Source organism: Giraffa tippelskirchi, chromosome 12 (assembly GCF_054371585.1).
Source record: "Giraffa tippelskirchi isolate mGirTip1 chromosome 12, T2T-mGirTip1v1.2.pri, whole genome shotgun sequence".
NCBI classification, from domain to species: domain Eukaryota; kingdom Metazoa; phylum Chordata; class Mammalia; order Artiodactyla; family Giraffidae; genus Giraffa; species Giraffa tippelskirchi.
The window spans coordinates 39,904,666-39,931,653 of record NC_137286.1 but is presented as its reverse complement, the minus strand read 5'-3'; the positions used below and the strand labels follow the sequence as shown (position 1 = coordinate 39,931,653).

At 42.6% G+C, this 26,988-nt stretch overlaps 1 protein-coding gene across 2 annotated transcripts in view; it reads right to left on the bottom strand.

The window, feature by feature from the left end:
- Window positions 1–24,650, bottom strand: part of TMC3 (transmembrane channel like 3) — a 54,499-nt gene extending 29,849 nt beyond the window's left edge. The window contains exons 1-9 of one of the 2 annotated variants that reach the window (XM_081550371.1): window positions 24,562–24,650; window positions 22,526–22,672; window positions 16,929–17,004; window positions 13,199–13,280; window positions 7,396–7,502; window positions 6,139–6,237; window positions 5,894–6,036; window positions 2,050–2,197; window positions 1,314–1,357 (exon numbers count right to left, since the gene is read on the bottom strand). In XM_081550371.1, coding sequence (XP_081406497.1) covers window positions 1,314–1,357; window positions 2,050–2,197; window positions 5,894–6,036; window positions 6,139–6,237; window positions 7,396–7,502; window positions 13,199–13,280; window positions 16,929–17,004; window positions 22,526–22,672; window positions 24,562–24,650 — 935 coding nt within the window. Of the gene's footprint in view, window positions 1–1,313; window positions 1,358–2,049; window positions 2,198–5,893; window positions 6,037–6,138; window positions 6,238–7,395; window positions 7,503–13,198; window positions 13,281–16,928; window positions 17,005–22,525; window positions 22,920–24,561 lie in introns of those variants that run through there. The other variant, XM_081550372.1, reaches the window with a different exon arrangement.
- Window positions 24,651–26,988: the final 2,338 nt, after the last annotated feature.

Sequence of the window (26,988 nt, the reverse complement as noted above, 5' to 3'; positions counted from 1 at the left end):
GTGGGAGAGAAATGAGAACTGGGCTTTCTGCTGGTTTGTTTGCTTGTAATAATGAATCACTGAATGAGACATTTTTGAATGGGAATGTGTTCAGGATGGCTGCAGCTTTCACATCTGAGGGAACATCAAAATCACCTGTGAGATTTGCTCTGTGAGACATGCTAAGAATGTGGAGTCTTGGGTCTCACTCTCAGAGATGTTAATTCTGTCAGTCAAGGTGGGCACTGAAGGGATCTGCATTTGCAGCACCTTGCAGGTAATCCTCATGTGGGCGGTGCTCTCTGCCCCCTGAGAACACAAATGGAGTCCCATCCTTTCATTTCATAGCTGAGGAAACAGAGGCCCCGAAGAGTCAAGGACATTTCAGGGTCATAGAAATTAACGACAAAGAGAGGGCTAGAATCCATTTTCCGACACCCTATGGAGAGTCCATCCCCCCATAACAACTGCTTCCTCTCAGGGGCTGGTGTTTCCTCAACTCCCCAGGTCTCCAGCATCCCCTGGACAGGCTTTCTGCATCACAGGATCTAACCATGAGCTTAAACCACCAGTGAAGATGGACCTAGAGACTGCCATTCAAAGTGAGGTAAGTCTGACAGAGAAAAATAAACAGCACAATTATCACTTATATGTGGAATTTAGAAAAATGGTAGAAATGACTTATTTGCAAAGCAGAAAGAGACTGATGTAGAGAACAAATGCATAGACCCCAAGGGGGTAGGATGAATTAGGAGGTTGGGATCAACATACAAACACTGCTCTGTATACCAGTCAATCCTAAAGGAAATCAACCCTGAATATTCACTGGAAGGACTGATGCTGAAGCTAAAGCTCCAATACTTTCGACACCTGATTCAAAGAGTCAAATCACTGAAGAGACCCTGATGCTGGGAAAGATCGAGGGCAGAAGGAGAAGGGGACGACAGAGGATAAGATGGTTGGATAGGATCACCGACTCAATGGACATGAATTTGAGCAAACTCCAGAAGACAGTGAAGGAGAGGGGATCCTGGCGTGCACAGACCATAGGGTCTCAAACAGTCAGACATGGCTGAGCAACTAAACACTCAACAGGGAACTACATCCCGCATGCCGCAACTAAGACTGTCACAGCCAAATAAATAAATAAATAGTAAATATTCTTAAAGAGAGAAAAATTATAGGGTTCCCACATACCACATTACGAGGTGGGTAGATTTTAAGAAAAAAGAACTGCCTGATGATGTATGAAAATGAGACAGATTCTGGTGATTTTGGTACCAAATTAAAACAGCTTATCAATGACTCTAGTATGGGGAGTTTGTCGTACATACAGGTTTTTGCTTTTCTTCTTTTCCTGTTCTTCCAGTATAGCCTCCTTTAAAGAAAGACACATACAGTATTGAAAGCTTAGTATTATCATTAATCATAAATTTTTACAAATAGTTTATGAGAGAAATGACTTGTCCAGTATTTTTAATCATAAATTCAACATCTAGACTTCATTCTACAAGACTCTATTAATATCAGAGCTTTGTATAATAATAGATTAAAAAAGGCAACTGGAGAATGGAAAGAAGAAATGGAGAAGTAAATTATTAAAATCATCAAAATGATCTAAATCATTTTTTCTCAGAAGCAGGCACCATTTAGCTGTAATGTTGTTGTTCAGGATCTCTGTCTCTGAATGCTTTTTACTGTATTACCTTCTAAGTCAATACTAAGAGATTTTATCTCCCACATAGATGTATTTATTCATTTACAAGTTATATGCATGCAACATGGTAGTAATCCATTATGCAAATTAACACAGATACACACTTGGAAATTTCAGAAGGATGAAATTTTTTTAAAAGTTCCAGTGTTTTCCTCCTGTACACCATTGGATTCTTTGGGGCATGTGGGGGACACATCATGTCATGTGATGTTGGAGACTGTACCTGCCTTGGTGTGAGCACCGTGGGAACGGGACCACGCTGACCCCCAGCAGAGGGCCAGTGGCTCTTGCTATAAAGGCTGTGGTCTGCAGAGCCCTGACTCCTGGCAGCCTGGACAGGTTCCCTAACTCACCCTGATGCTGTTCACGATGGCTGCGGTTTTGCTCTCAGCCGCCTCTGGGTTTCCAATGAGGTAATCCCAAGCGCAGAACACCCGCCAGCAGAAGGTGTAGTTTTCATTGGAAGCGCTGGCAAGGCTCGTGCGGGAGTTCTTAGCCATCCTGCACAAGAGGATCAGAGGAAACCATAATTCAAAAAAGACACAGGCACCCAAATGTTCACTGCAGCACCATTCATAATAGCCAGCACATGGAAGCAACCTAAACATCCACCAACAGAGGAACAGATGAAGATGTGGTGTGTATAATATTACTCAGCCATTAAAAAAAATACATTTGAATCGGTTCTACTGAGATGGATGAAACTGGAGCCCATTATACAGAGTGAAGTAAGCCAGAAAGAAAAACAACAATACAGTATACTAATGCATATATATGGAATTTGAAAGATGGTAACGATAACCCTATATGCGAGACAGAATAAGAGACACAGATGCATGGAACAATTTTATGGACTCTGAGGGAGAAGGTGAGGGTGGGACGTTCTGGGAGAATAGCATTGAAACATGTATATTATCATATGTGAAACAGAACACCATTCCATGTTCGTTGCATGTGACAAGGGCTCAGGGCCGGGGCAATGGGATGATCCAGAAGGATGGGATGGGGAGGGAGGTGGGTGGGGGGTCCAGGAAGGGGAACACATGTAAACCCATGGCTGATTCATGTCCATGTATGGCAAAAACTATTACAATATTGTAAAAAAATAAAATTAAATTAAAAAAAAAAAACCTTATAGAAATAAATGTACCATTAAAAAGGTACATTCTATGAACCAAAAAAAAAAAAAAGAAAAAAAAAAAGATGTGGTGTGTATAAACAATGGAGTATTACTCATCCATAAAAAGAATAATAACGCCTTTTGCAGTAACATGGATGCAACTAGAGATCCTCATACAATCTGAAGTAGGTCAGATAAAGACAAATATCATCTGATATCACTTATATGTGGAATCTTAAAAAAACAAAAAGTCTACAAATGACCTTACCTATAAAACCAAAGCAGAGTTAAGATGTATAACATAAACTTATGGTTACTAGGGGGTGGGATAAGGGTGGGGGAGGGATAAACTGGAACGTTGGGATTGACACAACATATTGCTATATATAAAACAGATAATTAATAAGGATCTGCTGCATACCACAGGGAATGCTACTCAATACTCTATAATGGCCTATATTGGAAAAGAATTTAAGAATGAACATGTGTATATGTAGGCTTCCCCCAGGTGGCGCTAGTGGTAAAGAATCTACCTGCCAATGCAGGAGATGCAAGAGATGTGGGTTCATTCTCTGGGTCAGAAAGATCCCCTGGAGTAGGAAGTGGCAGCCCACTCCAGTATTCTTACCTGGAGAATTCCATGGAGAGAGGAGCCTGGTGGGGTACAGTCTATAGGGTCTTAGAGAATTGGACAGGACTGAGCGACTGAGCACATGAGCGCACATATATAGGTATAACTGATTCACTTTGCTGTACACCTTAAACTTACACAATACTGAAAAGTCAACTAAACACTAATTAAAATTTTTTCAAAAAGACCAGAGAGGGTCATGCAAGAACAGTGTCGGGAGCAGGCTCAGCCACCGGAGGCTGCTGCGAGTCCATGCAGAGCAAGGAGCCCCATCTATGTGTGGACAGGCATAGCCCTGGCTGGGTTCAGCCCCGCTTGTGGCTTGTGTCCTCAACCACCCACTTTCAACAGTGTAAAAACGGCAAATTCTTGGGTGAGTCCATTGCATAAGCTCTCCCATCACTGGTGGTCAGGAGATCCCTGTAGGTGTGTGTACTCACTGCACTTGTGCAGCTGTGATTGTGAAACAAACTTCTTTACTTTGAACTGAATCAGTTCTCCTTGGAGCCCCTGCCCAATGAAGCAACTACCCCACCAAGTGGGAGCCTGTCAGATATCTCTTATACAGGACTTTGCATTAGATGTTAAGGCAGGAGTCACGATTCTGTCCTCAGGAGAAAGTCCTCCCGTCCTTCAGGCTAGCGGTCCCCAACCCCTGGGCCATGCACCAGTACTAGTCCATGGCCTGTTAGGAACCAGGCTGCACAGGGCAGCAAATGAAGCTTCATCTGTACTTCAGCCACTCCCCATCCCTCTCTCATCACCCCCAGATGGGACCATCTAGTTGTAGGAAAACTAGCTCAGGGCTCCCAGAGTGTGCATTATGGTGAGGTGTATAATTATTTCATATCACAATGTAATAACAATAGAAATAAAATGCACGATAAATGTAATGCGCTTGAATTATCCCAAAACCATCCCCTACCCTGTCCATGGAAAAATGGTCTTCCGTGAAACTGGTCCCCAGTGCCAAAAAAGTCAGCTGCTCTGGAGCATCTCTCCTCTTAGAAGTTTTCTCTCTCTGTCTATCTGTTTCCTGCTCCAGAGTTGATAGCAATTTGTCTCTTAAACTCCAACATCCAGCAAAGGGTTCGTGTTGTAGGTGGGGTCTTGAGGCCCACCAGAGGCTAAGCTGGAAAGCTTCCTGTGAACTTTCGGTCCTCAAGTTACTCTGCATCTCCCTGCGTGTGAGTATGTATGCTCAGTCACTCAGTTGTGTCTGACTCTCTGCAGCCCCATGGACTATAGCCCACTAGGTTCTTTTACCCATAGAATTTATCCAGGCAAGAATACTGGAGTGGGCTTCCATTTCCTTCTCCAGTGGATCTTCCCAGCCCAGAGACAGAACCCACATCTCCTGCTTCTTTTGCACTGGCAGGCAGATTCTTTACCGCTAGCACCACCTGCTGTTTTTTCTGTTATATAACAATTTAATTATAACCATAATTATAAACATAACCTTACATAGCAATAAACATATTTCAATAATATTCTTATTGGCTGATTTTTATCATGTTCCTGTTTTTCTTAATTTTTTAATTTCTTATTGGGGTTTTGGACGGCAAGAAGATCAAACCAGTCAATCCCAAAGGAAATCAGTCCTGAATATTCACTGGAAGGACTGATGCTAAAGCTGAAACTCCAATACTTTGGCCACCTGATGCAAAGAACTGACTCATTGGAAAAGACCCTGATGCTGGGAAAGATTGAAGGCAGGAGGAGAAGAGGACGACAGAGGATGAGGTGGTTGGATGGAATCACTAACTCGATGGACATGAGTTTGAGCAAGCTCTGGGAGTTGGTGATGGACGGGGAAGCCCGGTATGGCACAGTCCATAGGGTTGAAAAGACTTGGACATCAACTGAACTGATAGCAGATTAATAATGTTGTGATAGTTTCAGGTGCAGAGTGAAGGGACTCAGTCATACATATACATGTACCCATTTTTGTGTGAACTCTTAAGGTCCTCAAGTCACTGTGCATCTCCCTAGGTTTTGTCTGCTTGATAATAATGATGATGATGACGGTTTTATCTTTTTTTGTCCTAATCCCTTCTACCTGCACTTTGCTATGATGACACAAGGGGCAGTGTGATGAAGACAAGCTGGTGTGTACACAGGATCAGAGCTTCCCTGGTGGCACTAGTGGTAAAGAATCCGCATGCCAATGCAGGAGGCACAGGTTTAATCCTTGGATTGGAAAGATCCCCTGGAGGACGGAATGGCTACCCACTCCATTCGTGCCTGGAAAATTACATGGATAGAGTAACATGGTGGGCTACAGGTCATACAGTTGTTGCAGAGTCAGATATGACTGAGCAAGGACGCCACACTTAATCTGTAACGTGGGCAGATGTATGCCCTGACTTTTCAGGGTTATTGACAAGATGAAATGAGATCACCCACAGCATTTTGGCATAGATTTTGAGGAACTGAACGGACATACTTTTTTAAGAGGATGATGAAGCTGTAAGCAAACACCGCCATCCCCACCAGGAAATAGGCCAAAGGCAGCCGGTAGCCAGCTCTCCCAATCCGTCTCTCCCTGCCGTAGTAGCCATAGAAGAGGACTGAGTACTGGAGGTAACCCTGCAGAGAGAGCACTCTGTGTCACTTCTGACTCCCAGGTTCTAGAACACTCACAACCCCCTCCCACCTCGAGACAAGAGCGTGGCCAGGCCTGAACCTCACCCCCAGGGACCAAACGGTGTCCAGATCTTGGGCAGATGCAATATGCTCCTTGGGGATGGTCTTGCTGGCTGTGCTTCCAAACGGTTGGCCTGCAATGAGCTGGTGACAGAGGAAAGGCAATCATGCAGTCCTCTGGGTGGGAAGGGACCGGAAGAAAAGGGGCCACTGATCTCCATGCACCTGTGAAGATGCTGCACCTACAAGACTCTTAGGAGGTGGATTCTGCTTGATACTTGTTGATGAGGAATTCATCACGAGTGGCCAGACTTTCATTTGCCTGATTGGGGCCAGTCTGAGCGTGCTCTCTAGGCTGTACGTGGCTTCTAAGGGAGGATGATTGAAGCCACTGGGTTTCTGTAATGGCATAGGAAATGGTCCCATTTGCTTTGCAAAGATAAAGTTTAATTGAGAAATGGATTTTACTTTAACACAATGTCTGCACACTAGCCCATAAGCCAAATCTAGCCTAACACTTCCTTTTGTGTGGCCCAAGAGCTAAGGGAGGTTTGAGTAGTGGTGGTTTAGTGGCTAAGTCTTATCCAACTCTTTTCAACCCCATGGACTATAGACCCCCAGGCTCCTCTGCCCATGGGATTTCCCAGGCAAGAATGCTGGAGTAGGTTGCCATTTTCTTCTCTGGAGGATCTTCCCAACCCAGGGGTCAACCCCACATCTCCTGCTCGACAGTTGGATTCTTTACCACTGAACCACCTGGGGAGACCATTGCACATTTTTAAATGGTTGGGAAAAAATCCAAAATTGCTTCCCAGGTGGCTCAAATGGTAAAGAATCTGTCTGCTATACAGGAGACCTGGGTTCAATCCCTAGGTTGGGAAGATCCCCTGCAGAAGGGAATGGCCCCCCACTCCAGTATTCTTGCCTGGAGAATCCCATGGACAGAGGCGTCTGGGGGCTACAATCCATGGGGTCGCAAAGAGTCAGACATGATTGAGTGACTCAGCACTCATAAATAAAATTTTACGAGAATGCAGCCACACTTACTAGTGACCTAGGGCTTATTAGTCACTTTTGTATGATGTGGCAGATTTAAGAAACTGTGACAGGAACCCTACAGCCCACAAAGACTGAAATATTTACTATCTGGCCCTTTACTGAAAAAAGTTCACCAAGCCCTGTTTGGACACACAGATTATCCTTCCCACAAGGATAATGAGGGTGTCTGTCTTATGCTATAGCTCTAAACATCTCTTCTTTATAACAAACAGCACTTTTAAACTCTACTGATATAGTTCTTACCTCTGGAAGAACAATAAAAGCACCTGTCATAATCGTGAGCACAATGTTGATTCCAAATAACCATCTCAAGAATATGAAATAAGAGGCAACACCAGATCCAAAATGACCTAAAGAAAGATAAGGTAAGGAGCACAGCTTAAAGAAAATCCTCCCAGTGCAAGAAGTTCTCTGTAAAGCAACACTGATTTTTTTTCTTATATTAGGAGGACATAGACGGAGAATGCCATAATGTCCCCGTCAGGGTGTTGACCCATGATGGTCATTCAGAAGGATTAACACATTCCTTAATATCTACCAGTTACACACATACATTCTTAATCCCTAATGTCATACTTTCCCTAATGTCATATGGATCTAAAATGCTTTTTATCAGATTTACATTTCACCTATGCTCAGAAATATCAGCCTTTTTTGAGGATTTAAAAGATTTCTTTTTCATTTTGCATAGTTTGAAAAATTCCAAGGATATTATAAGGATTTTTTTGTCTTTTAAGTTCAAAAGAAATAATAGTGTGTTAGATGTTAACATTAGGGGAAAGTGGTCAAGGGGTTTTAAGAATACTTTTTGACACTTTTCCATACATCTAACCTTATTCTAAAATAAAAAGGGTATTTAAAAACAAATTTCTGTGATTTCCTTGGTGGTCTAGTGGTTAAGACTCCCTGCTTCCACTGCAGGTGGCACAGTGGAAGGTGGCAGATGGCAGGTGGACCACTCCCTGGTCCTGGAACTGAGGATCCCACGTGCCCCGCAGTGTGGCCAAAAAATAAATAAAAACAAATTTGTATTGAGAAAACAAGGGGGCTTAGAGGAAGTTGGATGGGGATATAAGTGACACTTGTAATGACTTTCTGGAGCAGGTGGACTTGTATCATACTTTGGTAAAGTAGCATCTTGAAATTTTATTTCAAATCCAGCTTATGTTTCATAATAAGTAGGAAAACACAAAGCATCACAAAGAAAGCCAAAAAAGTCACCTACTCCAAGGCTACTAAATTAAAATCACTACTAGAATTACTTTCTGGTAAATTTTTAGTGGAACCATCCATTGTCATCCTATATGTGTATTTTTTGGTATAAAACTGTCATGTCTCTACTCATCTAGGGTTAACAATCTATTATGAACATTTTGTCATGTGAAATGTTTCCCTATAAAATGAATTTTATTGTTCCATCCAATGAGTTTTATATAATTTATTTAACTTAAACCCCACTCCTTGACTCTTTGGAAGTTTCTAACTTTTCACTAGGAAGAGTATTTGCTAGCATAAATGATTCTGCAGAAATCAGTTTCTAAGGTCAGATTTCAGACAAGCAGAGCCTGAGAAAAGGGTTCAGCTAACATGATATATACCCCAAAGAAAGACAATGCCAAAGAATGTTCAAACTACCGCACAATTTCACTCATCACACATGCTAGCAAAGTAGTGCTCAAAATTCTCCAACCCAGGCTTCAACAGTACATGAACCATGAACTTCCAGATGTTCAAGCTGGATTTAGAAAAGCTGGAGGAACCAGAGATCAAATTGCCAACATCCGCTGGATCATCAAAAAAGCAAGAGAGTTCCAGAAAAACATCTACTTCTGCTTTATTGACTGCACCAAGGCCTTTGACTGTGCAGATTACAAAAAACTGTGGAAAATTATTAAAGAGATGGAAATACCAGACCACCTGACCTGCCTCCTGAGAAATTTGCATGCAGGTCAGGAAGCAACAGTTAGAACTGGTCATGGAACAATAGACTGGCTCCAAATCGGGAAAGGAGTACATCAAGGCCGTATATTGTCACTCTGCTTATTTAACTTATATGCAGAGTATATCATGTGAAATGCTGGGCTGGTTGAAGCACAAACTGGAGTCAAGATTACCGGGAAAAATATCAATAACTTCAGATATGCAGATGACACCACCCTTATGGCAGAAAAAGAACTAAAGAGCCTCTTGATAAAAGTGAAAGCAGGAGGGTGAAAAAATTGGCTTAAAACTCAACATTCAGAAAACTAAGATCATAGCATCTGGTTCCATCACTTCATGGCAAATAGATGGGGAAACAGTGGAAACAGTGTCAGACTTTATTTTTGGGGGCGCCAAAATCACTGCAGATAGTGACTGCAGCCATGAAATTAACAGATGCTTGCATCATAGTGTTGGTTCCACTTTGAACAAGAAGGTAAACTTGAATACCCCTTAGTCATCGCCTGTAGGCTCTCCAGTGGGGCTGGGGGAGCAGGTGATGTGTGCCCAAGGTCTGGAATAATGTGGGCCAAGACTAATACTCAAGAGAAGGGAGCGGCCAGAAGACATAGCAGCCAGCACACGGAACAGCTGAAAAAGGGTGGACCAGACAAGTAAAGGGATCTGGGCAGGGAACCAAGTGTGTTTGATTTTGTTGTAGCTGCTGTTTTCTCTGGTTGTTAGGGAATGGAAGGGTTCTATCAAACGGTATAAACATTTTGAAGATTTTTGGTTCAAATTACCACTTTCCCCTAGAAATAACATCCCAATTGACATTTCTACTGCTGGTATGAAAGGGATTAATATCACTTAAATGTTAAAAATGCTTTTCCCCTCCTCAATTTGTCATCTAACTTTTAACCCTTATTTTTTATGTACATAAAATTTCTTTTATATGTAGTTAAATATAACAGTACTTTCCTGGGTGATTCCTTTTTTACCTTCAGAATTTGACAGGCTTCCATTCTGACATCACATTACATTCTGACATCACATTACTTGTATTTCTTTTTATTCCCTCATGGTTTCCTATTTAAATCAAATCCCTTACGATTATACAGTGGAAGTGACAAATAGATCCAAGGGGTTAGGTTTGATAGAGTGCATGAAGAACTACGGATGGAGGTTCGTGACATTGTACAGGAGACAGTGATCAAGACCATCCCCAAGAAAAACAAATACAAAAAGGCAAAAAGGTTGTCTGAGGAAGCCTTATAAATAGCTGTGAAAAGAAGACAAGCAAAAGGCAAAGGAGAAAAGGAAAGATATACCCATTTAAATGCAGAGTTCCAAAGAAGAGCCAAGAGAGATAAGAAAGCTTTCCTCAGTGATCAATGCAAAGAAATAGAGGAAAACAATAGAATGGGAAAGACTAGAGATCTCTTCAAGAAAATTAGAGATACCAAGGGAACATTTCATGCAAAGATGGGCTCGATAAAGGACAGAAATGGTATGGACTTAACAGAAGCAGAAGATATTAACAAGAGGTGGCAAGAATACACAGAAGAACTACACAAAAAAAGATCTTTATGACCCAGATAATCATGATGGTATGATCGCTCACCTAGAGCCAGATATCCTGGAATGCAAAGTCAAGTGGGCCTTAGGAAGCATCACTATGAACAAAGCTAGTGGAGGTGATGGAATTCCAGTTGAGCTATTTCAGATCCTAAAAGATGATGCTGTGAAAGTGTTGCACTCACTATGCCAGCAAATTTGGAAAACTCAGCAGTGGCCACAGGACTGGAAAAGTTCAGTTTTCATTCCAATACCAAAGAAAGGCAATGCCAAAGAATGTTCAGACTACCGCAGAACTGCACTCATCTCACTCACTAGCAAAGTAATGCTCAAAATTCTCCAAGCCAGGCTTCAACAGTACATGAACCATGAACTTCCAGATGTTCAAGCTGGATTTAGAAAAGGCAGAGGAAACAGAGATCAAATTGCCAACACCCGTTGGATCATCAAAAAGGCAAGAGTTCTAGAAAAACTTCTACTTCTGCTTTATTGACTACACCAAAGCCTTTGACTGTGTGGATCACAAAAAACTGTGGAAAATTCTTCAAGAGATGGGAACACCAGACCACCTGGTATGACTCCTGAGAAATCTGTATGCAAGTCAAGAAGAAACAGTTAGAACTGGATATGGAAAAACAGACTGGTTCCAAATAGGGAAAGGAGTAAGTCAAGGCTGTATATTGTCACCCTGCTTATTTAACTTATATGCAGAGTACATCATGCGAAATGCCAGGCTGGATGAAGCACAAACTGCAATCAAGATTACTGGGAGAAATATCAATAACCTTAGATATGCAGATGACACCACCTTTATAGCAGAAAGCAAAGAACTAGAGTTTCTTGATGAAAGTGAAAGAGGAGAGTGAAAAAGTTGGCTTCAAACTCAACATTCAGAAAACTAAGATCATGGCATCTGGTCCCATCACTTCAGGGCAAATAGATGGGGAAACAATGGAAACAGTGAGAAACTTTATTTTGGGGGGCTCCAAATCACTACAGATGGTGACTGCAGCCATGAAATTAAAAGACGCTTGCTCTTTGGAAAAAAAGCTATGACCAACCTAGACAGCATATTAAAGAGCAGCACATTACTTTACCAACAAAGGTCCATCTAGTCAAAACTATGGTTTTTCCAGTAATCATGTATGGATGTGAGAGTTGGACTATAAAGAAAGCTGGGTGCTGAAGAATTGATGCTTTTGAACTGTGGTGTTGGAGAAGACTCTTGAGAGTCCTTTGGACTGCAAGAAGATCCAGCCAGTCCATCCTAAAGGAGATCAGTCCTGAGTGTTCATTGGAAGGACTGATGCTGAAGCTGAAACTCCAATAATTTGGCCATATGATGTGAAGAACTGACTCATTTGAAAAGACCCTGATGCTGGGAAAGATTGAAGGCAGGAGGAGAAGGGGACCACAGAGGATGAGAAGGTTGGATGGCATCACCGACTTGATGGACGTGAGTTTGAGAAAGCTCTGGGAGTTGGTGATGGACATAGAGGCCTGGCGTGCTGCAGTCCATGGGGTGGCAAAGAGTCAAACACTACTGAGCATCTGAACTGACCTAATGGCGCTTTAAAGTGAAAGATCTAGGTTATTCTTTAAAACAGTTGAATCAATTGTTTCAGCATCAATTATGGCTCTATGCTACATGTTTCAATTCCTGTAGTTTTTATAACATATTTTATTTAATATTTTGGTTATACAAGTTCATTTGAGTTTTTCCTTTTAAAAAAGTTTTCAATTAGTTTTTTTTCCATATTACACTGTGTTGTAATTTTATTGAAATTGCATTAAAACTTATGAATTGATATTGAGAAAATCAACACCTCCCAAATATTAAATCATTCTATGTCTCTTCACAAAACGTTTTAAATACCTCGTGATCAAATTTTACAGTTTTCTTTATTTCAGACTTCTAGTTATATTTATTCCTGTGTGTTGCATTTGTGTGTTTGTACTGTGTGTGTTTTTATTCTTTTAAACATTTATTTATTTCATCTGTGCTGTGCAGCATTTGGGATCTTAGTTCCCGAGCAGGGATCAAACCCATGACCCCTGTGCTGGGAGTGTTAAGTTCTTAACCACTGAACCACCAGGGAAGTCCCCCTGTGTGTGTGCTTTCAAATGTTACTATGATTGATTTAATTGGGGGGGGTGTATTTTTCTAAATGAGTACAGTCACCTCTCTCAAAATGCTAATCTTTGCATTTTGTTTTGCAATCGCCCTTGTTGTCCTTTTATTCATCTAACAGTTTTCCTGCTCTATCGTTTCTGGGTTTATATCGTGTCTAAGGCAAGAACTGACAGAAAACTGGCAGAGCCCCAGCGGAATGTGGGGCTGTTTTTAATCCTGGGAGGTGGTAGAGACAGACAAACACTCTGTCTCCCACCTCCACAGACCCCTGGGCAGCCTCAGTAAGCACTGTGTGTACAAGGGCCCTGACTGCCCAGTGTAAGAACCAGTTCGCCCCAGACCCATCTCAGACCTCACTGCTGGCTGGCCACCAGCACTGCCTCCCACCCCACTCCTCCAAGTGCCAGCACTTACTTTCGATTTTCTTTATCCTCATTTCCCAGGGGATGAAGATGACCACAAAGTTACAGGCCAAACGAGCAAACTTCCGCCACAGCTAGAGAAAAGGGAGCAGGGTTAGAGGACTTGACATTCATGAGGGCGGCAGTGACTGTGGGGAGCCCAGGTCCTACATGAGGGTGAGGCTCCCAGCGGGCGTGCTCAGTCGCTCAGTCGTGTCCGACTTTTCAACCCCGTGAACTGTAGCCACCAGGATCCTCTGTCCATGGGATTCTCCAGGCAAGACTACTGGAGTGGGTTGCCATTCCCTTTTCCAGGGGATCATTCTGGCCCAGGAATCAAACCCAGGTCTCCTACATTGCAGACAGGCTCTGTACCATCTGAGCCACCAGGGAAGCCTTTTAAGAGCAAAGTGAACACAAAATAAAGCAAAACCAAGGAAGAAATGGGTCCTAATTTCAGGCCTGGGTTATTGAGATTTGGTAAGGCTTTTAAGATCATCAGGAGCAGACGTGTACTAACAACATGTATTATAGCTTATGAACAATCTGTCCATCCAGAGTGTGTACTGAGCACCTATGTTGTGTTTCCAGTACCTCGGATACAAATCATGAGCAAGACATGTGAGGTATCAGCTGGTGTGGAGTTTGCATCCACGTAGAGGGGAGGAAACAACAAAGAATTCAACTCATTAGAACTGGGGGATAGCTCTTTGAAACAAAGGGTCAAGGAAGGTCTATCTGGGGAGGTCATACTTGAGCTGAGATGTGGATGAAAATTAATCAATAGTTCAAAAACTAGTAAGTCCTTAGAGGAGCTACCTAGAAAGGGAGAATAGACAGGAGAGGCCTGTGGGTTAGCATGAGCTGGGCATTTTACAGAAAAGAATAAGGAGAAAGGAATGAGATGAGGTCAAAAAGGTAGGTAATGGCTGATCTTGTGGGTCAGAGGAAGGAGTCTGGATTTAATTCTAAATGTAATGTATACACAATGTACATTAATGTATGTAAGATGGAATATTACCCAGCCATAAAAAGGAACAAAACTGGGTCATTTGGAGAGATGTGCCTGGACCTTAAGTCTGTCATATAGAGTGAAGTAAGTCAGAAAGAAAGTACGTCAAGGCTGTATTTTGTCACTCTGCTTATTTAACTTATATGCAGAGTACATCATGAGAAATGCTGGGGTGGATGAACCACAAGCTGGAATCAAGATTGCCGGGAGAAATATCATAACCTCTATGCAGATGACACCACCCTTATAGCAGACAGCAAAGAACTAAAGAGCCTCTTGATGAAAGTGAGAGAAGAGAATGAAAAAGTTGGATTCAAACTCAACATTCAGAAAACTAAGATCATGGCATCTGGTCCCATCACTTCATGGCAAATAGATAGGGAAACAATGGAAACAGTGAGAGACTTTATCTTTTTAGCTCCAAAATCACTGCAGATGGTGACTGCAGGCATGAAATTAAAAGACACTTGCTCCTTGGAAGAAAAGCTATGACCAACCTAGACAGCATATTAAAAAGCAGAGATATTACTTTGCCAACAAAGGTCTGCCTACTCAAAGCTATGGTTTTTCCAGTGGTCATGTATGGATGTGAGAGTTGGATTATAAAGAAAGCTGGGTGCCAAAGAATTGATGCTTTTGAACTGTGGTATTGGAGAAGACTCTTGAGAGTCCCTTGGACTGCAAGGAGATCCAATCAGTCAATCTTAAAGGAAATCCGTTCTGAATATTCACTGGAAGGACTGATGCTGAAGCTGAAACTCTAATACTTTGGTCACCTGATGTGAAGAGCTGACTCATTTGAAAAGACCCTGATGCTGGGAAAGATTGAAGGCAGGAGGAGAAGGGGAAGACAGAGGATGGCATCACCGACTTGATAGACATGAGTTTGGGTAAATTCCGGGAGTTGGTGATGGACAGGGAGGCCTGCCATGCTACAGTCCATGGGTCACAAAGGGTCGGACACATCTAAGCAACTGAACTGAAGTCAGAAAGAGAAAAATAAATATCACATACTAATGCATATGCACGGAATCTAGAAAAATGGTACAGATGAACCTATTTCCCAGACAGAAATATAGACATACTTGTAGAGAAGGGACATGTGGGTGGGACAAACTGGGAGATTGGGATTGATATATATATATATATATACTACCATGTATAAAATAGATAGCTACTGAGAAGATGTTGTATAGTACAGGGAGTTCAACCTGGTGCTCTGTGATGACCTAGAGAGGAGGGATGAGGGTGGGTGGGAGGGGGTGTATGTACATATGTAATTGATTCACTTTGTTGTACAGAAAAACTAACATAACATTGTAAAACAATTATATTCCAATAAAAAACACACAGTCATTAATCACTATCATACGAGATATAGGAATGAATAAAGTCAACCCTGAAAAAAAAAAAAAAGATAGAGGAATGATGTTATGAATGAGGAGGGGAAGAACCAAAGTGTCAGAATGAAAAAATCTGCTGTCTTCATAGTGGATGGTAAATGCTTTTGGAAAATAATTGATTAATATTTATCAAGAACCAAAAAACGTGGATCATCCTTTCTTCTACAGAGGTCATAGTTTTGACATGTATCCTAGACAAAGACTTTTAAAAGACTGGAAAAGCCATCTGTACAAAGACAATCTTTGCAGCTCTGTTAACACTAATGAAAAATTAGAAGCTATTTAAATATCACCAGCAGGCAAGTAACTAATTAAATTAACATACATCTTCCTGATGGAATATTACAGTCATAGAAAACAATAAGTATAAAAACATGGTGAGAAATAAACATAGCAACATGGAGAAAAATCCTTGTTACAGTGTTAAGTGAAAAAAAAAATCAAGACAAAAATATTTGTATACTATAATTACTCTGAGGCTTCCCTGGTGGCTCAGATGGTAAAGAATTCACCTGCCAATGCAGGAACCATGGGTTCAATCCCTGGATTGGGAAGATCCCCTGGAGAAGGAAATGGCAACCCATTCCAATATTCTTGCCTGGGAAATTCCATGGACAGAGGAACCTGGTGACTACAGTCCATGGGGTTGCAAAGAGTTGGACGTGAGTTAGTGACTAAACAACATAATTAGTCTGATGTGAAAATTATATATCCAATGACTGAAATGTGAAGTTTAAAGAAAGATACTAGCAAAGCAGTAAAAGTTACTTTTTTATACTTCATCCCCTGCCAAAAGATACTATGGAAAGTAGAGGATTATAGTGGAAGAAATAATTTTTTTCTTTGTTTTTGAAGCATTTATGAAAATTATTGGAATGTCTTTATAAATAGATACTTTCAATGTATAGTAAATTTCAACTGTAAGTAACTGAATGGGAAAAGTAACAAGCAATAATCTGGCACTGTATTATAAAATGAGCATTGGAATATGCCTGCAACTTTCTCATTAGATGAAATACAGTGAAGAAAACCCACACACATAAGTGGGCTTCACTTGGGAAAGAGGCCAGATCCTTCTCCCAAGGGAAGATCTCCTTTTTCTGATGAGTTGGGCTTCCTTGGGGGCGCACAATTTGTTAAGCAACGTCATTGGGACTTCAAATGCAAGTTTTGGGAAACTCAGACCTTCGAGCTCACCATGCTGTTCAACAACTATTAATGACAGACATTTATAACCCATATAGTACAGCAAGTGCAAGGTTAAGTACAGCTGCCTGGGCTGGGGGACCGGAGAAAGGATGGGTTGCCTGCGTGTGTGTGCTCTTTACCTCTGCACCGGCCGCTTGGTAGCCTCGAGTCCTGGTCAATCGGCCTTCAAACTTCAGCACAATGTCCTTTGCTCGCCTGAGAGAGGAAAAAAACATGGTGGTGAGCACAAGTTTATCACCCTGGTAATCTCGGCAACGTATGTGAATGTGCAGTAGGAATAGATAGCCAAACAGTGGAGAAGAGATGCGCTTATGCAAATCTTGCATTTCCTAACTTTTGATAACCAGTTGTTGTTCAGTCTCCAAGTCGTGCCTGACTCTTTGAGACCCCAAGGACTGCAGCACGCCAGGCTCCCCTGTACTCCACTATCTCCCGGAGTTCGCTCAAACTCAGATCCCTTGAGTTGGTGATGCCATCCAACCATCTCATCCTCTGCCGCCCCTTTTCCCTCCTGCCCTCAATCTTTCCAGTCAATCCTAGATCAAACCAGTCAATCCTAAAAGAAATAAACCTGAATATTCATTGGAAAGACTGAAGCTGAAGCTCCAATACTTTGGCCACCTAGTGAGAAGAGCTGACTCACTGGAAAAGACCCTGTTGCTAGGAAAGACAGAAGGCAAAAGGAGAAGAGGGCGGCAGAGGATAAGATGGATAGATGGCATCACCAATTCAATGGACATAAGTTTGAGCAAACTCTGGGAGACAGTGGAGGATAGAAGAGCCTGGTGTGCTTCAGTCCATGAGTCACAAAGAGTCAAATGTGACTTAGCGACTGAACAACAACAACAGAAACAGGGGCCTATATCAGTGAAATAATAATTCATTTCATTTCATTCATTCATTATAAAATTTTAGGCCAATTTTTTCTTTTCTGATTGGGATATAGGTGCTTTATGATGTTGTATTAGTTTCTGCTCTTCAATGATGTGAATCAGCTGTATGTATACATATATCCCTTCCCTCTTATACCTCCTTCCCCACCCCCATTAGACCCCTCTAGGTCATCACAGAGCACCCAGCTGAGCTCTGTGTTACAGCAGTGGAGCTTCCCACTAGATATCTATTTTACACATGGTAGTGTATATATGTCAATGCTATTCTCCCAATTCATTCATTACATTTTTCCATGCAAGTGACTTTCTGCACACCTGTTTGGGTCAAGTACAGTGGAACACAAAGGTGCATAAAATACAGTTGTTGCCCCAGAATAGCCCACTTAGCTAATAAGGATGACAGAGACCTGAAGCAGCCATGGGAAAGGGTGGGTGTGTAAGGACTGAGTAGGGGGCCGAGGCAGCAGTGAGCCAGGCTGGGACCTGGGACCCTTTCCTGTAGTGTGTGCACCTGGACACACCTCCCAGGCAACAAAATACTAAGAAACTATAAAGGACTAAAAATAACTGCGTGCATGCACAGTTGGGGCAAAATTATGGACAATAAGATACAATGAGACCAAAACCCCAATTGTCACTTCTGAAGAGTCAGGAACAAAATCAGGGTACTGTGCATGCCCCCTGCACACAGCACCACCTCAGGGTCGGCAGACCACCTAAGCCACCCCTCCAGCCTGATTCCTGAACACACCCTACCCTCACTACATATAAGGAACAAACTTATACCCTCCCCTGCTTCAACGAGCTGGCAAACAAGGGAAACTATTGTCTGTTCTTGTTCCCCCCTGCTGCAGCAGGGACCCCCATAAAGCCTCACCTGAATTTCTTGTCTGGCCTCTGATTAATTTCTGTTGATTAAGGAGGCCAACGCCCAGTTGTGGATGTGACTGGTGATACAAGCAAGGTCTGATGCTGTAAAGAGCAATATTGCATAGGAACCTGGAATGTTAGGTCCATGAATCAAGGCAAATGGAAGTGATCAAACAGGAGATAGCAAGAGTGAACATCAACATTTTAGGAATCAGCAAACTAAAATGGACTGGAATGGTGAATTTAACTCAGATGACCATTATATCTACTACTGTGGGCAAGAATCCCTTAGAAGAAATGGAGTAGTCATCATAGTCAACAAGAGTCCAAAATGCAGTACTTGGGTGCAGTCTCAAAACTGACAGAATGATCTGTTTGTTTCCAAGGCAAACCATTCAATATCAGGTTAATCCAAGTCTATGCCCTGACCAGTCATGCTGAAGAAACTGAACAGTTCTATGAAGACCTACAAGACCTTTTAGAATTACCACCCAAAAAAAGATGTCCTTTTCATTATAGGGGACTAGAATGCAAAAGTAGGAAGTTAAGAAACACCTGGAGTAACAGGTAAATTTGGCCTTGGAATACAGAATGAAGCAGGGCAAAAATTAATAGAGTTTTGTCAAGAGAACACACTGGTCATAGCAAACACCCTCTTCCAACAACGCAAGAGAAGGCTCTACACATGGACATCACCAGATGGCCAACACCGAATCAGGTTGATTATATTTTTTGCAGCCAAAGATGGAGAAGCTCTATACAGTCAGCAAAAACAAGACCGGGAGCTGACTGTGGCTCAGATCATGAACTCTTTATTGCCAAATTCAGACTTAAATTGAAGAAAGTAGGGAAAACCACTAGACCATTCAGGTATGACCTAAATCAAATCCTTTGCGATTATGCAGTGGAAGTAAGAAATAGATTTAAGGGATTAGATCTGATAGACAGAGTGCCTGATGAACTATGGACGGAGATTCGTGACATTGTACAGGAAACAGGGATCAAGACCGTCCCCAAGAAAAAGAAATGCAGAAAAGCAAAATGGCTGTCTGAGGATGCCTTACAAATAGCTTTGAAAAGAAGAGAAGCGAAAAGCAAAGGAGAAAAGGAAAGCTGTACCCATTTGAACGCAAAGTTCCAAAGAATAGGAAAGAGAGATAAGAAAGCCTTCCTCAGTGATCAGTGCAAAGAAATAGAGGAAAACAATAGAACAGGAAAGACTAGAGATCTCTTCAAGAAAATTAGAGATACCAAGGGAACATTTCATGCAAAGATGGGCACAATAAAGGACAGAAATAGTATGGACCTAACAGAAGCAGAAGATATTAAGAAGAGGTGGCAAGAATACACAGAAGAACTGTACAAAAAAGATCTTCAATACCCAGATAATCACGATGGTGTGATCATTCATCTAGAGCCAGACATCCTGGAATGTGAAGTCTTTAGGGAGTCATTAGTCATTAATGTGGGCCTTAGGAAGCATCACTATGAACAAAGCTAGTGGAGGTGATGAAATTCCAGTTGAGCTATTTCAAATCCTCAAAGATGATGCTGTGAAAGTGCTCCACTCACTATGCCAGCATATTTGGAAAACTCAGCAGTGGTGACAGGTCTGGAAAAGTTCAGTTTTCATTCCAATCCCAAAGAAAAGCAGTGCCAAAGAATGTTCCAACCACCGCACAATTGCACTCCTCTCACACACTAGTAAAGTTAAGCTCAAAATTCTCCAAGCTAGGCTTCAGCAATACGTGACCCATGAACTTCCAGATGTTCAAGCTGGTTTTAGAAAAGGCAGAGGAACCAGAGGTCAAATTGTTAACATCCATTGGGTCATCCAAAAAGCAAGAGAGTTTCAGGAAAACATCTATTTCTGCTTTATTGACTATGCCAAAGCCTTTGGCTGTGTGGATCACAATAAACTGTGGTAAATTCTTAAAGAGATGGGAATACCAGACCACCTGACCTGCCTCTTGAGAAATCTATATGCAGGTCAGGAAGCAACAGTTAGAACTGGACATGGAACAAAAGACTGGTTCCAAATATGAAAAGGAGTAAGTCAAGGCTATATGTTGTCACCCTGCTTATTTAACTTATATGCAGAGTACATCGTGAGAAACACTGGACTGGATGAAGTACAAGTTGGAATCAAGATTTCTGGGAGAAACATCAATAACCTCAGAGATACAGATGACAGCACCCTTATGGCAGAAAGTGAAGAACAACTAAAGAGCCTCTTGATGAAAGTGAAAGAGGAGAGTGAAAAAGTTGGCTTCAAACTCAACATTCAGAAAACTAAGATCATGGCATCCACTCCCATCACTTCATGGCAAATATATGGGGAAACAGTGGAAACAGTGGCAGACTTCATTTTTGAGGGCTCCAAAATCACTGCAGATGGTGACTGAAGCCATGAAATTAAAAGACTCTTGCTCCTTGGAAGGAAAGTTATGACCAACCTAGACAGCATATTAAAAAGCAGAGACATTACTTTGCCAACAAAGGTCCGTCTAGTCAAGGCTATGGTTTTTCCAGTAGTCATGTATGGATGTGAGAGTTGGACTATAAAGAAAGCTAGGTGCTGAAGAATTGATGCTTTTGAACTGTGGTGTTGGAGAAGACTCTTGAGAGTCCCTTGGACTGCAAGGAGTTCCAACCAGTCCATCCTAAAGGAGATCAGTCCTGAGTGTTCATTGGAAGGACTGATGTTGAAGCTGAAACTCCGATATTTTGGCCACCTGATGGGAAGAGCTGACTCATTGGAAAAGATCCTAATGCTGGGAAGGATTGGGGGCAGTAGGAGAAGGGGACGACAGAGGATGAGATGGCTGGATGGCATCACCAACTCAGTGGACATGAGTTTGGGTAAATTCCAGGAGTTGGTGATGGACAGGGAGTCCTGGCATGCTACGGTCCATGGGGTCACAAAGAGTCGAACACGACTGAGTGACTGAACTGAACTGAACTGAAGGATGCCAAGAACCCTGGTCAATAACAGCAGTGGGGACAGTTCCTAACCCAGGCCCCGTCACAGACCGGCCTCTCTACAGGTAACAGATACGTGCTCTGTCCTCCCAGACAGGTGGCTGTAGCACCAGACCCAAGGTTGGAGTTCCCTGCTTTCTCTGCATCAGCAACACTCCCTTGAGCCCAGAGCAGTCAGGGTCCACTGCTCTCTGCCTTCCACAGACCTGGTGAGTCTCCACGGGTCCAATTACTGGAGCATTGCTCCAGTAGTTTCTCAAGGTGACTGGGAGGAGACAGGTGACAGGGAGGAGACAGGTGACAGGGGATGACAAATGCAGGTCTTGAAGGGCAAGCTGTTCTCCAAGAGCTTGATGGCTGGCCTGGGCCTCCCTGGTAGCGGTGTCTCAGAGCCCTGGCTACACTTAATGGAGGATGGCCTGGTTCATTCCTTGAATTCTGACTGAAAAGTTATCATTTGCTTTGCTCAGCCTGCAGGTTAAAAAAGACTCACCCTCTTACAGTTCAGATAATCATTAATCATTAGAGTTTCTGTATGCTTTTCAAAATTCTGACAGAATACATGACTTTTTTTTAAAGATTTTTTTTGATGTGGACCATTTTTAAGGACTATTAATATGTTACAATATTGCTTCTGTTTTATGTTTTGGTTTTTTTTTTTTTTTGGCCCCAAGGCAATGGGATCCTAGCTCCTTGACCAGGGAAGGAACCCACAGCCTCTGCATTGAAAGGCAAAGTCCCAACCACTGGACCACCAGTGAAGTCCCTACATGACTTTTTGTGGTTTTTTGAAGTAGAGTTGATTTCTGGAGAAGGCCTTGGCAACCCTCTCCAGTATTCTTGCCTGGAGAATCCCATGGACAGAGGAGCCTGGCAGGCTACAGTCCTTGTGGTTGCAAAGTTAAACAGGACTGAAGCAGATTAGCACACACGTACTTGCAATAATCAATCGATGCTGTCGGGGACCTTACCTCAGCGCCCTCAGCTTCTGTCCCATTGTCCAGGGTCGACAGCGAATGTTTGCCATGAGATCTTTCTGGAACTGTATGTTCTGGAAGATTTGTTCTGGATCATGGCTGTCCCCCGTTTCATCTGCAGTAAAGCTGTCCTCCAAGTTGCTGAATGGATCATGGCATTAAGGAAGAAATCGGATTAGTAGAATTACTTCCGGCCAAGATCTTGCCCTGGGTAAGTTCAGCCTCTTGCTCTCTGGGGGTCATCTGTATGAAGCTGGTGTGTGTGGGAGAAGAGGAGAGGGATCTGGGGCATTGGAGAGAGAATCCAGTAGTGTTAGCAGCCACTGGAACACATTCACTGGGTTCTAGAACTTTGATGGGTCAGTGAAAGACAGAGGCTTCGAAGGATAAAGGATGCTATCAGAAGCTGTCATAAAAGGAACCACGAGAGTAGTTATGTAGAATTCCTGAAGAGCAGCATCTTTGGTGACAAAACAATTTCTTTTACAGGCTAACTGAAATAATCAGCTTAATTTTAAAGGAAGGACTCCTCCTGCCCCCTAACTCTGGATGTAAAATAAATAAAAACCAAACTATCTCATCTAGAGATTCCCCCCACTCCACACTCCTGCTTGGATTCATTTGAAATCTGAGATAACGATGGGAAACAGGCAGCCATTTCTATTAACAAATTAGCTAAACAAATTTACACGGGCAAATATTTCAGGGTATTAGTTACTCTCTAAGGAGAACAACTTTCCAATGTGTAGCAACATTTATTCCCAGTGAAAATGAATACACTAATTCTAATGCAAATTTTTTTCTGTAATGCTACATATTATTTTTTATCTATTGGAATATAATTGCTTTACAATGTTGTGTTAGTTTTGTAACTGGGGAAGTTTAATTTTGAATTTATGTTGGAACTGCTTCTGTGACTTTAACCCTTTTTTGTTATTAAACATACATAATGGCCTGCCTCAGGGAGATAATCTGAGCGGCCCACCAGTGTAGGATTGCAAGGAGATGAAACTATCACATCCCCCTGCCAGAGGCCTGCCATTCTAGAGAACATTTGTAAGGATTGAAGTCTTTTTACTTTGTTTCACTTCCCCCCATCTCTGATCAAGGAAAGAACCTGGCAACCAAGCGCTAACAAGATGGTTATTTTGAGGCGCTAGCCTGCCATCTTCTCCGACAGCTGGCTCCCCAATTAAAATCTGTTCCTTGCCTCAACCCTCCTCTCAGATTCATTGGCCTGTCGTTGGGCAAGCAGAGTCAGCTTGGACTCCGTAGCAGTTTCTGCTGTACAATGAAGTGAATCAGCTCAAAGTATAACATATATCCCCTCCCCCTTGGACCTCCCCCCGCCCACCAGCCTGTTCACCCTTCAAGGTCATCACAGAGCACCTAAGCTGAGCTTCCTGTGCTTAATTCAAAAGGACATGTGTACCCTAAAGCAACTTTTCAGGAGGGGATAAAGGGTATTGTGCTATGGCTATTTCTTCAAGGAAGCACTTTAAAATAAGGGGAAATAATTCCTTTGTTTTTCCTAATTCAGATTGGTTTTACTTACTCCAAGGAGAATTTTCTTCAGCTTCTCCGATTTACAGAGGTTTTAATATACTTTTGTAAATGTTTAACAAATTCAAGTAACACTCCCCCACTTCTAACCAGTCTATATTCCAACAGACACCTCATTTATTATGACAGATGTATCGTCTGCTCTCTCTTGCTATTGCTGATGGAGTAAAGAGAAGAGAAAACAGATAAAGCACATCTGTGGGTTTGGCCAGCAATAAAGGCAGGTTGGCGTGTAAGCTTTTCGATGCTGATCAGAAGAATGTAGACACTACCCTCTGTGCACATGGCTGAGGTTGCCTCCCTTGACGGATAAGGACCTGGATAAAGGAGTTTCTGAGCTTATTCTGAAGGAGAACCCAGGAAGAGGGGCACTTTGGTCCTCTGGAGAGATGCAGGCAAGGGGGACCCAGGCCTTCCCTCCTCACACACCTGCCTTCAGGGCTCAGTGGAGGGGAGGGACAGCTCACCTGAGCAGCAGGGACTCCTGATAGAAGTAGTGCTGGTTGGCGTTTCTCCGGATGCTTCTAAAACGCTGGGATGCCTTCGGTGGTTTCATGGGAGCCAGCTGGCTGCCAGGGATCAGGAGGGGTGGGCAGGGCGCTGAGAAGCAGGCAGGCGGGAGTCTGCTGTGCGAGTTGCTCTGCCCTCCAGTTCTCAGGAGCAGGACTGTGCGTCTGCAGTGATGCTCTGAGCAGAGAAGAAGCCAGGAAGCCACTCATGCATATGCATGTTAAGGTGGCTGTAGCAGCAGAGATTGGCTGGAGTCAAGACAGCCAAAGGCAAGAGGCTTGGCCAGGTGATCTAGGACCACTTGGTGCTGCCCAAATAATCACATGGGTGACCCCTTGTGCCAGGAAGGGCTCTGCTGTTTGCAAAGCACTTTATATCTGTTGCCATGACTGGTGTTCAGAAAATATTTAGGGAGGATGCAAGGCATAGCTTGTTTGTTTGGTTTTTTTAATTATCAAGAAAGAAGTTTAGAGACAGTATGAATCTTGTCTGTGTCCATGTAATAGGGAAGAATAAATCTGACTCCATATTAGATCTGTTTCTTTTACTTTAACCTTTGTATTCTATTGTGTTGAGTTAAGAATGTTGTCTATAGCTTGAAATACGCGGGAGAGCCCATTCTCAAGGCTCTGAGCTTTAAGGGTGTAACACTTCTCCATTCATATAGAGACGAAAAGTTGCAGAATAGAGAACAGTTTTTCCTGTTGGAGATCTATAGGAATACCTGATCTATGTGGACAGCTGTGGGAACAAAGGACTCCTACACCAAGACTTTGCAACAGTCAACCACGCCCCCTCCCTCGTTGTGTGCGCTGTCACTTCAGTCCCTTGTGATTCTTTGTGACCCTGTGGATGGTAGCCTGCCAGGCTTCTCTGTCCATGGGATTCTCCAGGAAAGAATACTGGAGTGGGTTGCCATACCCTCCTCCAGGGCATCTTCCCCCAGAGATTGAACCCGTGTTTCTTATGTCTCCTGCATTGACAGGCAGGTTCATTACCACTAGCTCTCAGTTCAATTCAATTCAGTCGCTCAGTCGTGTCCGACTCTTTGCGACCCCATGAACCGCAGCACGCCAGGTCTCCCTGTCCATCATCAGCTCCCTGAGTCCACCCAAACCCATGTCCATCGAGTCGGTGATGCCATCCAGCTATCTCATCCTCCATCATCCCCTTCTCCTCCTGCCCTCAATCTTTCCCAGCATCAGGGTCTTTTCCAATGAGTCAGCTCTTCGCATGAGGTGGCCAAAGTATTGGAGCTTCAGCTTCAATATCAGTCCTTCCAATGAACACCCAGGACTGATCTCCTTTAGGATGGACTGGTTGGATCTCCTTGCAGTCCAAAGGACTCTCAAGAGTCTTCTCCAACACCACAGTTCAAAAGCATCAATTCTTCGGCACTCAGTTTTCTTTATAGTCCAACTCTCACATCCATACATGACCACTGGACAAACCATAGCCTTGACTAGATGGACCTTTGTTGGCAAAGTAATGTCTTTGCTTTTTAATAATATCACTAGCTCTATTTTACCACTAATTACCACTCTTTACCACTACCACTATTCTCAGCTTTATTTTTATGTTTTGAAAAAAGTCAAACCTACAGAAATGTTGATAGAACAATACAAAGCATACAAGTACTGTATACTTATAACCTAGACCCACCAATTACTAACATTTTGTCACATTTGCTTGATTTTTATCTGTACATTTCCCCCCTACACCATTTTAAAGTAACTAGAGGGGACTTCCCTGGTGGTCCAGTGGTTAAGACTCCATTCTTCCAAAGCAGGGGACGCAGGTTTGATCCCAGGTTGAGGAACTAGATCCCACATGCCATGCGGTACAGTCAAAAAAAAGTTAACTATCAAAAGAGTGGCTTCCCAGGTGATGTTAGTGGTAGAGAACCTGCCTACCACTGCAGGAGACATAAGAGATGCAGGTTCGATTCTTGGGTTGGGAAGATCCCCTGGAGAAGGAAAGAGCAACCCACTCCAGCATTCTCCAGCCTGGAGAATCCCATGGACAGAGTGGCCTGGTGGGCTACAGTTCATATTGTCGCACAGAGTCGGACATGACTGAAGTGACTTAGCATGAATGTACATCAAGAAAGTAGCTTAGAGAGGGTAAGAAACTTGTCCCTGTTCATGTAATAGGGAAGAATAAATCTAACTCCATATTAGATTTGTTTCTTTCATTTTAACTTTTGAATTCATCCTTAAGTCCAGGACTTTCCAATAGTTTCACCACATAAACCTCCATTAAAAAAAAGAAAATTAACACAAGAAATTATTTGCTTGCAGTAAGGTTAGTTGAACTGAACTAGAAACGGCCCTTTCTGTTGAAGACTCTGCATTGGCAGTACACTAGAGACACCACAAAGGGGT